This window comes from Ictalurus furcatus, chromosome 6, assembly GCF_023375685.1.
Source record: "Ictalurus furcatus strain D&B chromosome 6, Billie_1.0, whole genome shotgun sequence".
Taxonomy (NCBI): domain Eukaryota; kingdom Metazoa; phylum Chordata; class Actinopteri; order Siluriformes; family Ictaluridae; genus Ictalurus; species Ictalurus furcatus.
This window is the reverse complement of record NC_071260.1, coordinates 15,655,784-15,674,504: the sequence shown is the minus strand read 5'-3', so window position 1 is coordinate 15,674,504 and position 18,721 is coordinate 15,655,784. Positions and strand designations below refer to the sequence as shown.

Below are 18,721 nucleotides of genomic sequence, written 5' to 3'. Positions count from 1 at the left end.
TGGTGGAGACGTACCTTCCTGACATCAGAGCTTTTGGGTTCTGTGGTCCAGGTTATGATGCGGGACACAGCTAATCTTGTCTCACTGGAATTCACAAAGTCTGCAGGGTCCATCTGCCTTGCCAGGGACTCAATGTACTTCAGGATGGCCACCTTAACCTACAATTTAAAAAAAATAAAATAAATTAAAAAAAAAAAAAACAAAAAAAAAACACAACATTCAATATACCCAGCCCAAAACAAAAAGTAATTACTACTGACTAAATATGCTAATAAAAGTAGGCTCTACTCAGATCATGTACCTTCAAGTTGGGAGTTTGCGTTTGATCGACAATAAACCTCATAAGGATGTTGAATTGTTGGTCGAATGGGAAAGACTCACTGCAGGAAAGAAACAAAACATTTTAAAAAGCACATTCAACGAGTATTAACAAGAACAAGCACATATATTAAGCCCAATAAAGAGATGCATCTAACCGAGTGATATCTAGAGCCTTCTGGACTTTGGCCTGAACTGAACCCAGGAGATCAGCGCCCATCTTCTTTAGCAGCTGAGTGAGCAGGACAAAAAGCCAGTCCTGAAGGTCCTCTCTATGAACAGTGACAAAGTCTACCAGAGTCTCCAGGAACATGCTGAACACCTGAGACACAAAATATTTATCAGGAAAGAACATTAAGCAATCTAAACTGGAAATATAGTATAATAGCTGTTATACTATAATGAATGTTTTACAAGTACAATGTAAATTTACAGTGGGACAGAGGAGAAACCAGACAAGCTTCACTTACTCTCTGTTATTAACATCCAGGCCAAGGCAGAACATGCAAATAATAAAAACACACTGAGTTAGTGGTCACCAATCAGCTTTTAGAAACATTTTCTAGAAATGTGCTTTTAGTATTCCTCCCAAGTGTTTAACCCAAGCAAGACACTTCACAAATGTTGAATACAAAGTTAGTAAATAATTAAAAGCCACATGCCATTGTTCCTGTAGGTTACCTTGCTGTGAGGATCTGCAAACATCCTCGTGAAGATCTCACATAATCTTTTCATCTCCACTCGGCTGCCAAATACATGCAAGAAAGGAAACGGAATTTAACTAGTTCAACCGGTGCTGGTCACTACAGCGAATTAAATAATAATCACACCACTGCAACATCTATTCTAAAGAATAATGTATGCTCTCACAGAAGTAGAACTACACTACATGTATATTGTACATTTAATCTGTTATATAATAAACTGACTTTATGGAATTAGGCATACCTAAGGACGCGCTGGCTCTTAAGTAAGTTTTGCAACCCCAGGAGTCCTTCCTTTCTCTCAGACCAGTTGGCACTAGCACAGTGGTTAAGCACCTCAGCGACATCCTCTGTCTGCCGTAGGTAGTGTGGTACTCCTCCGTTACGGGATCCGTATGAGCGCTCAGAGCATGCGCTGGATGCATCGCTGTTAGCATCGTCATCTGAGTACATCCCTGGAGACTCATACCGCTTTCTCATAGGTTTACGCTGTGAAAAGAGAACAAGATGCTACAGAAGCTGACACTGGAATAATTTTTTTTTAAAGGGTTAGCCAGTTATGGGGGTATTCAAAAAAAATAAATAAATAAATCACCATGCACAACTCAATACATGAAAAGCCATGCAGGATACAGCATGTTTAAATAAAGCAGAGATGTTAACCGCACCATGTCTGTAATGCTTTTTAGAGGTTGGTGTAGAAATTTAACATTATCTGAATGTGAATATTTTAAGTAGAACACTACATTACAGTGATAATTCACTGGAGGGCTATACAAAAACTTTCACTGGTAATGTACTTCACAGACACAATGAAATTGCTTAAGAACCAAAACGTTAAACTGAAACAGGCTTTAGAAAAATGTGAAGATATATAAAAATCTCCTCTGAAAATATTGGAACGGCAAGGCCAGTTCTTTCGTTTTTGCTATATACTTAAAACATTTGGCTTTGAAATCAAAAGATGAATTTGAGAGGACATTAGAATTTCAGCTTTATTTTCCTTATATTTACATCTAGACGTGTTAAACAACTTAGAACATGGCACCTTTGTTTGAACCCACCCAATAACCTTTACCAGAGTGATGGAAAGGCCAAAGTGTGTAGAAAGAAGGATCTGCTCATGATCCAAAACATACAAGCTCTTCTGTGAAACATGGTGGAGGTAGTGTCATGGCTTGGGCTTGCATAGCTGCTTCTGGTACAAGGTCACTAATCTTTATTGATGATGTAACTCATAAGCATGGGAGGCAGTGGTGGCTTGGCAGTTAAGGCTTAGGGTTACTGATCGGAAGGTCGGGGGTTCAAGCTCTGGATTACTGATTGGAAGGTCAGGGGTTCAAGCCCAAGCACTGCAGAGCTGCCATTGTTGGGCCCTTGAGCAAGGCTGTTAACCCTCTCTGCTCCAGGGGTGCTGTATCATGGCTGACCCTGCGCTCTGACCCCAGTTTCCTAACATGCTGGGGTACGTGAAGAAAAGAATTTCACTGTGCATATGTATATGTGATCAATAAAGACTCATTATCATTATGATGGTAGCAGCAGAATGAATTCACAAGTCTACATGAGCATTTTGTCTGGCAATTTAAAGAGAAATGCATCCAATCTAATTAGGAGGAACTTCATCATTCTGTAAGACAAAAAGCAAAAACAAACTGCCAACACAACAAAGGACTTCATCAGGGGGTAAACATGGAAGGTTTTAGACTGGCCAAGTCAGTCTTCAGATCTAAACGCAGTAGAGTATGCATTTCACCTTCTGAACAGGAGACTGAAGGGAGAAACCCCCCTTGAAACAAATAACAACTGAAAGAAGTTACAGTACAAGCCTGGAAAAGCATCACAAAAGAAGAATGTTAGGTGATGTGAGTGGGTCTCCAGCTTGATGCAGTTACAGCAAGCAAGGGATATGCAACCAAATATTAATTTTTGTTTATTTTAAGACTTTCTATTCCAATACTTTTGCTCACATAAAAAATTGGGTGGGAAACTGGGAAGCAGACCACCATGTTCTAAATTGTTTAACACATCTTAGATGTAAACATCATGAAATGAAATTGTGATCTACCGTCTCATTCATCTTTTGATCTCAAACCCAAATATCACCTCCAGTGTATGGCAAAAACAAAAGAAATGGCCTTGCTGTCCCAATATGTTGGGTTGGGACTGTACATCAATGTCCTAAAGATTTATGTTGACAGAGTTCAGGATAATGAAGAAAACTGATATGCATATTAGAACTGAAAATGCTTGTGGTGGTTTTGAAGGCATGTTTAATGTTTGACTTGGTAAGGATAACATGAGTGACTCTGTTGTTTAGTGGATAGGATGGCGATACAAACCGTGAGTAAATAACTACCTTATTCCTGGAGTCTCCTAACAGCTGAAGGTATTACCAGACAAACAAGAAAGCAAGAGTAAAGAGACATGTATTTCAAAGAGGGCATTGTCGAATGCAAAATAGACATTTTGGAAATTGCACCTAGATTATGAAGACGTAACTACCATGGTGATTTCTGTGGCACTGTATTCAGTGGACTATGTACTGATTTTTAAACCATCAAAGTGCTTCTACAGAGCTTATAACCTGCCATGTCTAGGATATAAATACACTTACAGTCATGTGGAAAAAAAAATAATACACCATGTAAATTTTATTTTATTTTTACATATTTGGACAAGCAAACATTTGAACATTCCTCTTTGAAACAGCACCCATTGAAAACTGACATTTTGCAGTAATTTTCACAATTTAAATGAACAAAAAAACAGATCTGTCACATGGAAAAAGTTAGTACACCCCTACATTTATCACACCTTCAAATCCATAAAATTAGAATCAGGTGTTCAAGATTGGGCATCAGTGATTAGAATCTGCTTAGGGATTAGAATCAGTGATTAGAATCTGCTTAGCAGGTGGAACCTGACTTATATATACCCCTCTCATATCTAGTGTCTGGTGTTCCCTTTGCTACTGAGGTGTTTGGTGTCATCATGCCAAGATCTAAAGAGGTCTACAAGGCCTTCAGGAAAAAGGTTATAGATGCCCATTTCAAAATTATTTCAAATACACTGTAAGGAAAATCATCTACAAATGGCGCAGATTTCAGCCGACTGCCAATTTGTCCAGGACTGGACGTCCCAGCAAATTCAGACGAAACCCAGTCAAAATCAGACGGTCCAAGAGCAGACCGTCTGATGCAAAAAGAAATCTCCAAGAACCTCAAAATGTAATCACAGTATCTGCTAGTGAGTTTTGCAACTGTTGGTGTTAAAGTGCATGCTTCTACAATCAGAAAGAGATTGCACAAATTTGACCTGCATGGGAGACGTGCCAGAAAAAAGCCTTTGCTGTCTAAAAAGAACATTAAAGAAAGACTACAGTTTGCCAATGAGCAGTGGCAAAATGGCAAAGGCCAGGAGTTTTGGAATAATGTGCTGTAGACAGACGAATCAAAGATATAGTTGTTTGGCCACAGTAATAGCAGACATGTTTGGTACTGACCATAGACAGCTTTTCAGAAGAACCTGAACCTCATACAAACTGTGAAGCACGGTGGTGGAAATTTGATGGTTTGGGGTTGTTTCACTGCCTCAGGGACTGGACAGCTTGCATTCATTGATTCAACTATGAATTCTGCATCATATCCTAGAGTGCTCGAAGATAATGTGAGGCCATCTGTCCAAAAGTTGAAGCGAAAGTGGACCTTTCAACAGGATAATGATCCTAAGCACAGTAGCAAATCCACCAAGGAATGGCTCAAAAAGAAGAAATAGAGGGTTATGGAATGGCCTAGTCAAAGCCCAGATTTGAATCCCATTGAAATGTTGTGGGGGATCTGAAACGGGCAGTACATGCAAGAAAACCCTCAAACATCTTGCAAATGAAAGAATATTGCATGGAAGAGTGATCAAAGATTCCAGCAAGCCGATGTCAGAGACTGGTGGACAATTACGCGAAACGCCTACAAGAAGTCATTTCTGCTAAAGGGGGCAATACTATCTTCTGAGGCCAAGGGTGTACTTACTTTTTCCACAGAAGAATATCACATCTATTGATATTTCTTTTGAATAAATGATTGAAAAAGCTATTTTTCCTTGTGGTTTTGTTAAATTGTATAAACTTTATTAAGAGGCACTGTTTCAAAGATGATCGAAAGATTGCTTGTCCAAATATGTCAAAAAAGGCAACAATTTCCATGGGGTGTACTTAATTTTTCACATGACCATATGATTCTGTTTGTAAAGTAACCTGTAGAGAGTTCCTATAAAAATGTGTATATCTGTTTTCACCTTGCATCATGACTTAATTAATGTAATGTAATTAGAGACAATTTCACATACAAACACCTAACAGTGTAACATCAAACTGTATAGAATAGGTCTCTTACTAAAGCATCAGCCACAGCTGCCTCAACGTCTGTCCCCGTGTTCAGAACTCTCATGGCATTGACAGAGGCAGAAATACGGGCTTGGTGGAGTAGCCCAAATCGATCTGAAAATGGGGAGAAAACACCAGGGGAAGAGTTAATTGTAGGGGGAGGGGAGCCAAAATAAATAGAACTTTACTTACCTCACGAGTGAGTTAATTTGGAGAAAACTGAATCAATGTACAAAGGTAGAAAATACATAGCCCAAATCACCAATATAATCACTTAGCATAAGCATCTAGGAACGAGGATAAACTGAACCAGGAAAGAGATCAACCAAAATTAAGTACAGGCAACTGTAACCCTTATTAGACAATTTTACAGCAATCAGTGGCATCAGTCTCTTCAATAAAATGTCAACCTAAAAGCCAAATACATTCAAGTCAGAATAAACACAAATATTAATTTAATATTTTATATAGAGCGACACACTAGGCCTCTGCCATTTACAGAAAGCAGAATATTCATGAATTTCAACTAGAAAAATATGCAACATTTCACACCAGTAATCACAAATGACAACGCAAGACAACTGAAACAAACAAGCAAAAAAAGAAATCATCTCATATGATGATAATAATAATGGCCCAGAAAATCAGTATGGAACAAAGAAAACACCTTAAAAGAAACTGAATACATGGGGCAGAAAATAAATTTGCACTATTCTGATAAAACCCACAGGCAGCAACTATGCATTATCTAACACGCAGAATGAAAAACAAAACCTCTGAATGTACATGACACAATGACGAGGGTAAAACTTCACACCTCACTTGCTCGAAAAGAACTTCAGTGTATATTAGTATGTTCCACTGATGTCAAGTCTAACAAACACTAACACGCAATGTGAAGTGTGAACGTTTCGCCTGAGTGGGCAATGTTAAGACATGCTGACTGGAAGACAGGGAAAGGGGGGCATGCAGGTCACCTGACTGGGCCACGGGCTCGGCCGTGGACAGCGCACTGGTGGAGCGAGAGTGGCGTCGGGACGCTGCAGGGACAGGAAGAAGGGGTCACACCCCACTGAGGGTTAGTGTTGCACAACACCAACACCCTGGCATCCCAGGCAGCAAACATATCACATTCCCCCATCAAACCCAACAGCTATCCAACTACAACATACAAACAGACTAGACACAAAAATGACCAAGCAGTATGAGAGTAGTGACATGTACTGTATCTATTTATCACTGTAAGGCAAACTGGCAAAGAACACAAATACAACAAAGCATACACTGCAGCGTTTACACAAGTGTTTACACTTTCTGCCTTTTTCCCTTTCGCTGCTATTTCTCTCTACAAGACTGGACAACTTCGGTACATATCTTTACCTATTAAGTAACTGAGCCAATTAAACATACCCACACACACACACACACACACACACACACACACACTATTTAAGAAATGTGTAGCACAAAAAAAAACAAAAAAAACCACTTCACAAATTCTGAAAACATTAGTGCATGCAAAACAGAGAGCAGACAAGAGACAGAAGTATAGCTCATCAAGCGGGTTTTGGTCTGGGACAATTTGTTTGGTCGAAGGTGGAAAATCAAATCATTGAGAATGCTTGGGCCATTACTTGGGTACTGATGATTTCAGGACAGTGGGTTATAAGGCAAAGGTTGATGTGAGCTACTGGTCCATCAGTGCCCGGTCCAATTTACTCACCCAGAGGAGTGAAACCCCGAGCGGGGCTGGTATCGCGGCTGCTCTCGCGACTGGTGTCACGGCTGCAGCCCTGACTCATGCTGGGGCGTGGGATGCGACTGCTCCGGGCTAGCGTGCGGTAACGAGAAGCAGCAGGAAGAAGAGCTTTACCACACAGCTCAGCTGTTAGGACACAGGTTAGCACTTTAGTCAGGCTGCTACATGAGAATAAGTGTTGGGAAGAAAGGGGCTTGGCAACAAGCCTGGTGTTTCACTTCAAAAGTTAGACATAAAAGCAAATGCTGAACGCTTAGGTTTAGGTTAGCATTAGTCTGCCAAGACAATTGTGGTAAAAGACGCAAAAAGAACATCAAAACAAAATCTACTGTTCAGGTCTGGTTAGATCAGACACATTCATCACAAAGCTGATTTACAAATGTGATGAGATGCATAAATAAAAGCTGGTTATTCATCCTTAGCATTATTCAGTAACAGGTAGCCTTGCTACGATAGTCGGTGTTCCTGGTGTTACATGGTGTACTGGCATACATATGATTTGCTAGTTTATTTTTATTAAATATCAGAAATCTAAACAGGTGTGCATTATAGCTGACACCTACATGAACACTTTATAGTTGTTTTTGGGACTGTAAGTCATTCTCTTTAAATTCTATTGAAGTTAGAAATGTGTATACCAATGTCGTATGTAACTTTAGAGACGGCCCCTTAATTTGCGAATATCGAACCTCCAACATCAAGCCAACTTTATGACAGTACACGGTGTTCAGCTGCACACTGATTACTTCACTCGCCCACCGCAGCACCGCCCCCAACATCGTTCTGCTTTTTCATAGCAATAAAAATCATTTAGTTCAGTTAGAGAACGAACACTACAATTAAAAACTGGAAGTGTCTGCTCAGTTCAGCATGAGCCGAATGAGTCAGAGTCGCTGCACAGATCAGATTTCATTTAGCACGAGTGAGGCGAGCTGACTGACAAGACGATAGTGGAAGATTTGGTTTTAAAAGTTCTACGTTTAATATAAGTGAGTTTGTACTGTTTTTTTTATGTTTATCATTAAGAATAACAATGAACCCACCATTCGAGCAATTGCTGCCCCCGAATTGGTGCCAATTCGAAAGGAAAATTAGCTAAAATAACAGTGATACCGGTATTACCAGTGGTGTCACACGTCAATTAACCGGTGGGAAAATTTGCTCACTGTCATATCTCTAGTAACAGGTAAACCAGTTAAAAGAACAAGACCGCAATGAGAAGCTAGTCACACAGTAACAGCGTCAGAATCTTAATCAACAATCTTTACCAAAGGCCGTCATTTTTTCTTAGAGAGGCATCTCAACACTCTGCACTGATGTCATTCTAAGGAGGAAATGATGATGCTACATAGGCTACATCTGTGATTCACGGCATCCTTAAGTAATATTTACTGTCATGCAGTACATACCAGCGATATAATGTAAAGCATCAATGCAAATGCACCTGGTTTAAACACACTTTTACTAGTTTGAAGCTAAAATAATTAGATCCTCAGATGCTTCTCAAGAATCCATTTTAGGGCTTTAAACATATGTGTTTTGTTATGAACATTTAAAGTAGGGCTGCACTTAATGATATATATACATACATTATATAATATTATATATATATATATATATATATATATATATATATATATATATATATATATATATATATATATATACACATATATATGTGTGTGTGTGTATGTATATATATATATATATATACATATATATGTGTGTGTGTGTGTATGTGTATATATATATATATATATATATATATATATATATATATATATATATATATATATATACACACACACACACACATACACACACACACATATATATATACATATATATACACACACACACACACACACACACACATATATATATAAAAAATTGGTTACATAAATATTAGCTTATAAATAAGTATCTATGCATTATTTTAATGGATGCACAAAAAAAGCACTGATATTAAACTACAGTCCTAAATTAATAAGAAAATCTCACTTTCACTGCACCTCATGGTTTCTGTTATTTACTGCCTTCAGACATATTAGTTTACTCGTGTTTACTTTGAACATACCATTTTAATCAGACATTACAGATCTTATTTGCGCTACACTGTATATCACTGCATCTACAATGTGAGTGAGAAGAAACGTGGCCTCGTTACAAATAGCTCACTCCCGTTATAATAAACAAGTTACACTGCAAGAGCACAAATACAACATATAACAACAATACACTTGAATTAAACACTAAACCTTTTAAACAACCAGTTTCCCCAAGCTCTTGCACAGTGGAGCACTTTGGATATAAACATGAGTTTGTGCTCATGCATCACTGCTGTGTTTCCCTGCTACACAAGCTTCGCTTTGGAAAGTTTGATCTTCTCTGCAGTGTTTATAAAATGCCACACTTTTTTCCTCAGTCACTTGACGATTATGCCTCCGTCTGATGGTGACTGAGGTCATGTTGGGTATAAAAGGTAACGCTGACAAAAAGTGAACTGAAGAAATTCATTGTCGTTGACTCTGGGTATCTGCTAAAGCTAGCGGTGTCACATTACGTGCGTATGACATCATGTGCCACTGACTGGGAAACGGCTTATACTTCTGGTTAGTAAGCAAACTGCTAGTCTTCCATGTAAGACAATATTACCTTTCTAAAATTCATACACTACATGGTAGAGTAAATAATGCACAGTGTAAGTGTATAGTACGTCATTTGGGACACAATTATTGATTAGTTGGTCTGTACTCGCCAACACATGTTTTCGGAAGAGAAGTAACGCAGTGAGTAAACGTAGCCCATGTCACACACAGACCGAATAATCGATAATAAGACCGATTTTCATGATCAATTTTTATCGATTATTTGTTGCGGCTCTAATTTAAATCTCTATGAATTTGAGAGCTATAAACTATAAGACACCATGTGTGTCCTTACCTATGCCCAGGGCTCTGCTTGGGCTGGTCTCTCGGCTGCAGCCCTGGCTTCTTGGGACCCTTGCTCGTTTGTCTGAGGATGTAGAAGCCATGGCTGTGGTACGCGGGACTCTGCCATATGCGTGACCCAGCAGCTTTCCTGGGGAACTGGAACGGCTGCCAGCTACAAAAACCAAAGCCACAAGGAAAACTTGAGTCAAAATTTAACTTGCCCATTTTCTGTGGGCGGCAGCCTGTGAAAATCAACAGAGCTATGGCGTAACCGTGCTACACATCCAATCACTTTCACAAACACTTTCACAATCCAATGGTTTTAAAAAACACACAAAATGGCAGTGGACACAATTTTCACATAGTGCACTGATCTGTTTCTTTTGATTTAAAACCAGGATTTACTTGGACTGTAGGGAAGACAATGTGATTAAACAGGATTTGTACAGAAGCAATACAAACCAACTAAGACACAAATACACAGAGGGAATAAACAAACCATGGGGGGAAAAATACTAATTAAAATTAAATCTGGTGACAATACATCAATCACAATAGCAGAAATAAAGACACAGTTTTCTGTACTGGTGGTGGGGAGGGGAAGAACTTATCATGGTGTATATGGTATGAAGAGACAAAAGCAAAGAAAGGTCATGCGGGGTGCTGATGTGTCAGCTTTGCACAAATGAATCTGGGAGCTTACCACCAGTAGGGTTAGCGGATCTGGATCCTTGTGTATAGAGGCACGCCAGAGGATAGGTGAAAAGTTACAAAAGAAGCTCAGTGTGACGCAGTTATCCAGCATGCATCAAGCAAAATGTTATTCATACGTGCATTAGAGAAGTTAGCTCTCAGAAGACATTACATTACTAAACTGAAAAGTACATTAAACATCTCAAATCTGGAAGATCATCCATATTACAATAACACAGAAAACAGCAGAGAGAGATTTTTTTTAAAGCCACGATGAAAGAAGCAGCATTTTATAAGAATATGCATTTTCTGAAAATGAAAATGAAACTGATGCTGCCACATAATTGGGCATGGAGCCTTTTGAAGTGTGTAAGAGGTGAGAAGACAGCGCGGGAGCACTTACGCTGAGACTGAGATGCCACTTTAGCTCTGCTTCGACCTCGGCTGTCTGTGACTGTAGCGTTTGCACCAACCGCACTTCCGGAGCTTTGCCTTCTGGTGCGCACGCGACCTGCAAACAAAACAGGCAGAAAATATTGTGTTAGAAAGCAATAGAAAGAAAAGAGCAGAGCAGTATGGGAGGAAAATTGGAAAAAGAAGAAACAGGACTTTACGAACGAGAAGAGACAGACATTAAAAACAGGACAGGATTTAAGGCACAAAGATTCTGAATATAAAGTAGTTTAAGTAGGAGTGTGCGCATGCTTAGAAAACAAAAGTTTTTGTATATAGATGAATATATGTTCTGTCGATGTGGGAAAGTGGCTAGTAGTTTGAAGAATGTTTTCAATCTAATGTAATTGTAATGCTTCAGTGATCTATAATCAACGTTTATAGAAAAGACCTCAAACAGAGTTTGACAAATGAAACAGGAAAAAAAAAATTGTATAACTGAGGGAAATAGTCTAAATATCCTTGTAGCTCAATTTGAGTCTAACCTCTAGTACAGCAAGCTCAGACAAACCCTCTAGTCCAAATAATAGTTCAAAGCATTAGGTCTTAAATGATAAGAATAAAATTTGATACAATACCATGGACAATATAACTCGAAAGCATTGTCCAAGTAATTGCTCAGCTTGGAGAGATTTGGGACAAAAGCAGATCCCAATCAGAGGAAGCAGATTTCAAATCTGTGCATTGCTATTCATGGTCAAACCGTTGTTTCAGACAGGGTTGGGGCTCCATGCAGACAAGACATGCAGAAGTAAAGCTATGTAACTGCTATTAACACACAGGGAAAACATGAACACTGCCTATAGCCCTCCAAAGGACTGAGTTGAGACCAAGACACACACACACACACACACACACACACACACACAGAGAGATTATGCACACAAATCTTACCATCTATTTTACCAGGTGTACCATCTTTGGGGCAAAAAAAAAAAGCAGGGGAGTGAAGAGAGGAAGTATAAGAGGCAAAGGTTAGCATCAGTTAGTTTGCAAGTGTGGAAGACAGGGCTGTAAACCATGACAGGGCTTGCGTGGAAGAGGAGGTAAAGAAATGTTAATGACCGCAAGTAAGGAAAGGTAGAACGAAGGATATGATTTCAGGTAACGGAATAAAATGGCACAGAACACGACAGGAAGTTCTATTAGATCCCACACAGTTAAGAAAGGCAATGCCTCAAAACAGATCTTAATAGTACGAAGTGAGTTACAGTGGAATAATAAATGAAACCACAATCTATTAAGTATAACGCTGCTCAGAAATGAAGCTAAAGTATTTTGTATGGTGTGCTTGAAAGACCATCTGGCAGTCTGGAAATCATTTGTCGGGTATTGTTTATGAATTTTCAAAAGCTGCCCAAAACCATGGATAACCAAGCACAACGAATCCATGACGCCGATCGTTATTTGTTCCTCGTAAGAGCATGGCTTAATAGCACCTACAGTGGCCATAAAGCTTTATTAATGGCCACTATTACCATAAAAGCCAGTGGTTTTATGGGCATTTCCATTAAAATTCTCTAATTAGGGTTGACAACAAAGAAATGATATCTAGGTGTGCTAAGCTGATCGCTGTGCGCTTGAAGTTTTGAATCTTACCCAGGGAGGCATAGGATCCTGGGGGGAGGGCTGCAGCTGAGCTGAAGGGGGAAGGAGAGGGTAGAGAGGGCACGGCAGGCATCCGGGACTTGGCACTAGCAGCGGCGTTCACGTCGACGTCGCTGCGTGAGCGCTGGAGTGAGCCTGGGGTGGAGGACGGTGTTCTGGAGCCCACCACCTTACCTATCAGATAAACAGGTTGTCGAAAAGGTAAGCGCTCCAGATAAAACCAGATCTCACTGCGTTTACTTGAAACATAAAGATACAAATTGTACGTTGTATGGTTCAGCGTATGTCGAAATTTAACACGGAGGCAATATGATGCTTACTTCTGGTCATGCTTCCTCCCATCACACTCCTCACAGAAAGTGGTCGACTACCAGGAAAAAAACAAACAATAAGAAGAGGTAAAAGTTTTTTGGTCAGTAACAAGAATAGTTGTGGAACGGGAAAGAAAGACAACAGACTACAAATCGGCAACGTTCAATAGATAAAAACATTTCTGAAAAAAACACTAAACACTTAGACAAACAGAGTAAGGACTCTAGTACACTATTACGCTAGAGTAAGAACAAATAAGCTGGCAAAGATGAGAATTTGGAAGCCTTTCTGGCAGTAGTGTGAGGAGATTAGTCTTTGTGATGGATTAGGGTAGACAGCGGTGCCATGGCTACAGAACGCGAACGAGTTGAATTCAAATCAGCAGACACGAGTTATTCACACGGGACTCCCTGGGCGGTGTTCAAAATTTAAACAATTAGTCTTGTGTAATTCCTATCTTAAACGCCAAATGAACTGCCAGCACGATAGAGACCAAAAGATTTATGAATATTTTCGTTTATTAGCTGAACTTTTGGCCATACCAACATTTTGGTGATTAATGTGCTTACTAGTTTTGTAAACAGCAACCATGCTGATGTGATGATGCTTTTGTTTGCTCCAGCTGAGCAGTGCGTAAAAGACATTAGTGCGCTCGATCCAGCACTCTAAGTGATAAATGTGGAATGATGATCTCGCTCTCTCTAAACAGACAACCGAGCAGGGTGCCAGTCGGAGATGAGATAATTGGCTAATAATCCAGCACAGGATTACTACGTTAACAACACACCAATCAATCAATCATGTGACACGTTCCTTCTGCCATGGCTGTGCAATTCTAAAAGAGCAAATACATATTAGTACTGATGACAGGATTGGTTATAACCTCGGGTACATGTTAATCTTTTAAACATTGAACACATGTTCTTTAATACTGTGTCAAAACCATGACACCTGTGGCTGGTTACTATTAGAGCTTTTTTTGCAGCACGTGCAATTAAAATGAACAAATTTCAACACAGGCAGCATGTTTATCAAAGGGTGTGTGTGTGTGTGTCTCACTTGAGGCTCTCCTGAGAGCTGGAGGAGGAACGGTCAGACTGAGGCAGTGACACTATACTGTCAGAACTCTTCAGGTAAGATTGGATGGCCTTCTGATAGGTCGACTCCAGAGCCTGAAACAGGTGCTCAGCCTCTCGGCTGTAGTGGCCGTGAAATCCCCAATAACATCTGCGCGCGCACACACACACACACACACACACACACACACACACACAAACAAACAAAGAAATTATATATATGTACATCAACCATCAGATTTATAATGAAGCTGGAACATCATGATACACAAAACCAAATTAAAAGTAAAGACGAAGAGGCAGACTTACTTTCTGGCTATAGATCTGGCCTCCGAGTCAGCGTCATGAATTCCTTTCTTGATGGTCTCAGTGAGAACTGCGACATGCCTGGGATAATACGGAAACATGGTTAAAACATACACCCAAAGCAACTGAAAACAGCTCGCAGCAGTGTCTGCTCTCTATGCTAAATAAAGTCTTTCAAGACAAGCAAGTCTGTATCTTTTGAAACTTCCTGGACCTGGTACTGGTCCAAAAGGAGCCCAAAGAGAAAGAAGGGAGAGTGGGAACCCAGCCCTCCTTATAAAAGGGCTCTGGGGAATATTGCCATGGAAACAGCAGGGACGCATGGTTGCTGCTCACTCCTGGCTCATCGATTAAGACTTGTGAAAAGACTCATTCCTCATCTGTTCAACCAAGATGAGTAAAGTGAGACACGCTGTCTCGAGTTAAATGGCGCCAACACTGGGGCTGAGGAGCTAAAGTGGAGAGCATCGATAAATGCACACACACACACACACTACGTGTGAATGTAGATCATAAGAGTAAGGGAATGTTTGGTTTTTTGCACTCACCTCTCTAGTGCATGGGTCTGCCATTCTTGCAACAACAGGTCAAGAAATTCATAACACCGTCTAAAATGGAAAAAATTAATTATACGTTTCAGGCACTTTTACAATTTAGAGGAAAGAAGATTTAAAGTAGAATAAAACAATGTTTTGTTTTTTTAGGACCTCACCTTCGAACAGCTACTGATTTAGATGTGCAGTTACTGGTGATGATTGGGATAAGACGAGGATAGTGTGTATGCTAAGAATTGGAAAAAAGAAAAAAAAAAAAAAAGAAAAAGAAGTTACTGGAGTCCAAAATGTGTGTTGTTGTTCTTTAATAATGTTATAGCTGATTATAGCTATTGTTATAGCTGATGAAACACTCACCCGTAAAATAAGACGAATAGCAGCCATGCCTGATGTGGCCATGACTTTGGCGCTGTTAGGCACGAGATTGAGCAGCGTGGGCATGATGGCCTCTGCTCCGTGGTCAAATTTGTTCCCGAACACTGAGGACACATGTCTAAGAGGGAAAAAACAACTTATCCATGGACCGCTCGATTAAAGAGTACAAACAGAAATGAATCAGGCAGACGTCTGGGTGAGACATGAAGTAAAACATGAAGTCTGTTACATATCCATCACCAAGCTGCTTTTTTTTTTTTTTTTTAGACACAAATTTCTCCATGCTCCATTCATTTCAGTTTGACATCGTTACAAATACATTAAGATATGAAATAATTAAAGACCTGCACAGAAACATGTTCCATCACAGCAACCCACACCATGAATTTCAGACAGCTAACATGAGTTCTGACATGATTTGTTACAAGAATATTACAGAGCGTCTGCTATTAAAAAAATTGAATACAGTAACACAGGTAAAAATAATAAACACCCTATATGTCAAAGGAGAAACATCAAAAGCACACAAACAAGTGTCTCATACCCAAGAGTGATGCAGGCCTCCCGGACCACTTGGGAGCGCAAGTCTTTTGCAGATAGCTTGAAGGCACCTTCTAAAAGTCGAAGCTGCTGAAGGAAACCCTCGTGTTCTGCGGCTCCTGCCAGGAGCAGCGAGCGTACTTTCTTCAGCTAGTGAAACGAGAAACACAAAAACTTTGATGCTTACAGTCTCTATCAAAAGCAACAAAGAGACTTGAGTGCGTCACTTACAGCAGCCACTCTGTGCTCCCAGTCATGTTTATCATCTGACAACACCTCCCGGATCTTAGTCATGGAGTCTTCCAGCTCTCTACTGGAATAGATCTGTCAAAAAGACGTGTGAGGTTATGGTTTCTCATGGATAACCCCATAGGGGGAAGAAAAAAAAAAAAACATTTTCCATCATAAGTGAACATTATTTTCTCCCTAATTTAGTCTTGGCCAATTCCCACCCACCAAATTAGGTGTCCCCTATCAGACGATGAGAACTACCAACCAGGGAGGGTGAAAGTTATCACATGCGTCCTCCAAGCCAAACGCATCTTTTTGAATTGCTGCATCACGGGGTGGCATAACACACCTGGAGGAGAGCACTATCTGAACCCCCCGTCCAAATGCATGAGCTCACAGACTCCCACAATTGCCTAGTGTCACTGTGCGTGATAGAGGAGATAGAGTATGCCACCCCCCCTTCCAAGTCTCTTGGACTCTCAGCCATGAATGGCTGCGTTATCGAAAAGGGTTCGACCTTGCAATCTCTAAATCGCAATCTTCAGGGCGAACACGTTTCTGTTGTACCACTAAGGCTCCCTTTAAATGGTACTCTGTGCCACATGTATGTAACTTACCTGCACAGTAGGGACATCTTCAAACGCCTTAATAAAATCTTCCTCATCGACAGCTCCCGCACTGGCTCCCTCTTTCCCTGTGGAGAAAGATAGAGAGAATGGGGTGCATTTATCATCTATTTAAACTCTAAATAATTTGGATCAGTGTTTTCACATGGCACAGTTCTTCTTCTTTGTGATATGTAAGGAATACAACATGACCTTGCATGTCATCATAGGAAAGTTTCATTCCGTTTATACCACAGCAATCTGCCCAGACTAACTATTTTCAAGTATTAACAATGACATGTTACTTTTATCTGCTTACAGTTACATTTAATGTTATGCAACCACCATCAAACAAGTCTCCTTTCAGAAAACTTTAAAGTTTTAGGTTGTTTATTTAGCCGTTTCTGTGGAACACAATAAACATGTAAGTTGTACTACAGAATATAACCCAGTGGCCACTACTGTCCTCATCATGCTGTTAGAGTAAACAAGAAATAAGGCAATAACATTTCAAACTCTAAGAGCCCAGAAAAGGTTGAAGAATTGTAACTGTGTGTGAACATTAAGTCAATGTTCTGTGAGAGAGTTACCTGCAGCTCTGGGTGCTGAGGCCGAACTGGGTCGTCTCATTGAGCCCATGTTTCCTCCTCGCCTGCTGCTGGACAGACCTTTAGATGAAGTGGAAGAGGAGGACCTGCCTCCGTCCACAGAGTCCTCATCGTCAAAGTTCTTATCTGCACGAGAGAGGTGCGACTTTGAGCCACATCTTATCAAACACTTTCACTGTTTACAATCAATCTGTGCTTTCATGAGATGTATTAAGATGGCAATCTGGAGATGTTCATACATGAGCTGATATATTTCGTCAAGAATAAAAAAAATAGCACCTTTTGTGTATTCTTAATTGACTAATGAGGCGGAATGTTGTAAATATGCCTCATTATTTTTGTTTTCATTCTTTTCTGGCTGTGGTTATTGATGATTCGTTCAAACAGTGACAGAAATTCTTCATCATGAGGGCAACACCGAAATCAATAGGCCATGCAAAGTGCAACAGGACAGAACATTATGTATGTATACCAGTGTTCGTCACAATAAAACGCCTCGCTTCGCTGTACATATGGAGCACGATAGGGCTGTTACTGAACAAGCGCAGGCCAATATATGGTATATAGTGGTTGCTCAGGCTCTTTTAATTCATGCACAGTTTGCATCAAAACAAATAAAATGAAATTTATAAATTACATCGATTAAAGAATAGTTCAAATAGTTCAATGGTGCAGTGGAGAGAACCTGATTTCCTGTTCCATAAATTGTCATTTAGGCAATGCTACAAAAATACTAGGTATTTAGTCCAGCGTTTCCTGAAATTCTGCTTCAGCCTCAACCACAAATTGTCATTTTAGTGCCTTACTAGTCATTCAGACAGTAACAAAAGGTTCTCCGTTCTGTTAGGTTATCAACTGCCATCAGTATCAGAACAAGATTACAGTATTTACTCATTTAGGACACAAACTATGATGTCGTTATACTTTGAACAGATGTTGATGATTCACTGCCACATGTGGCCAGACTGTAAGACCTTTTGTGAAACATGGAAGGCTTCGAACACCGTACGGAAAGAGCTTGACATGAAATTCTTAAAGTAGCGCTACAAGTAGTGCACTTTATTCATTTCATCAAGTTCAGACATTTGGAATCAATTTCCAAAGGACTCGTGAAGCAAAATGTGCAAACGCTCATTTAAAACTGGCACAGCAATATAGAATGAAACGCAGAGTTGATTTATGTGCACGGACATTAATGACCGAATGTAATTTTCCACATCGAGAGACATTTTGATGAGGCGTCCTAAAAAGAGCAAACACCATCA

General features: G+C 39.9%; 1 protein-coding gene across 9 annotated transcripts in view; it reads right to left on the bottom strand.

Moving 5' to 3' along the window:
* clasp1a (cytoplasmic linker associated protein 1a) overlaps nt 1-18,721 on the bottom strand; it is a 66,818-nt gene that overhangs the window by 15,366 nt on the left and 32,731 nt on the right. For 3 of the 9 annotated variants that reach the window (XM_053626699.1, XM_053626702.1, XM_053626708.1), the window contains 21 exons: nt 17,439-17,582; nt 16,861-16,937; nt 16,244-16,336; nt 16,017-16,162; nt 15,455-15,590; nt 15,256-15,326; nt 15,092-15,151; nt 14,547-14,624; nt 14,221-14,388; nt 13,170-13,216; nt 12,841-13,023; nt 11,192-11,299; nt 10,106-10,267; nt 7,127-7,288; nt 5,414-5,517; nt 3,382-3,405; nt 1,267-1,511; nt 1,000-1,063; nt 477-640; nt 302-380; nt 15-158 (listed from right to left, as the gene is read on the bottom strand). In XM_053626699.1, coding sequence (XP_053482674.1) covers nt 15-158; nt 302-380; nt 477-640; nt 1,000-1,063; nt 1,267-1,511; nt 3,382-3,405; nt 5,414-5,517; nt 7,127-7,288; nt 10,106-10,267; nt 11,192-11,299; nt 12,841-13,023; nt 13,170-13,216; nt 14,221-14,388; nt 14,547-14,624; nt 15,092-15,151; nt 15,256-15,326; nt 15,455-15,590; nt 16,017-16,162; nt 16,244-16,336; nt 16,861-16,937; nt 17,439-17,582 — 2,459 coding nt within the window. Of the gene's footprint in view, nt 1-14; nt 159-301; nt 381-476; nt 641-999; nt 1,064-1,266; nt 1,512-3,381; nt 3,406-5,413; nt 5,518-6,380; nt 6,444-7,126; nt 7,289-10,105; nt 10,268-11,191; nt 11,300-12,840; nt 13,024-13,169; nt 13,217-14,220; nt 14,389-14,546; nt 14,625-15,091; nt 15,152-15,255; nt 15,327-15,454; nt 15,591-16,016; nt 16,163-16,243; nt 16,337-16,860; nt 16,938-17,438; nt 17,583-18,721 lie in introns of all 9 variants that reach the window. The other 6 variants (XM_053626701.1, XM_053626703.1, XM_053626704.1 and 3 more) reach the window with 4 other exon arrangements.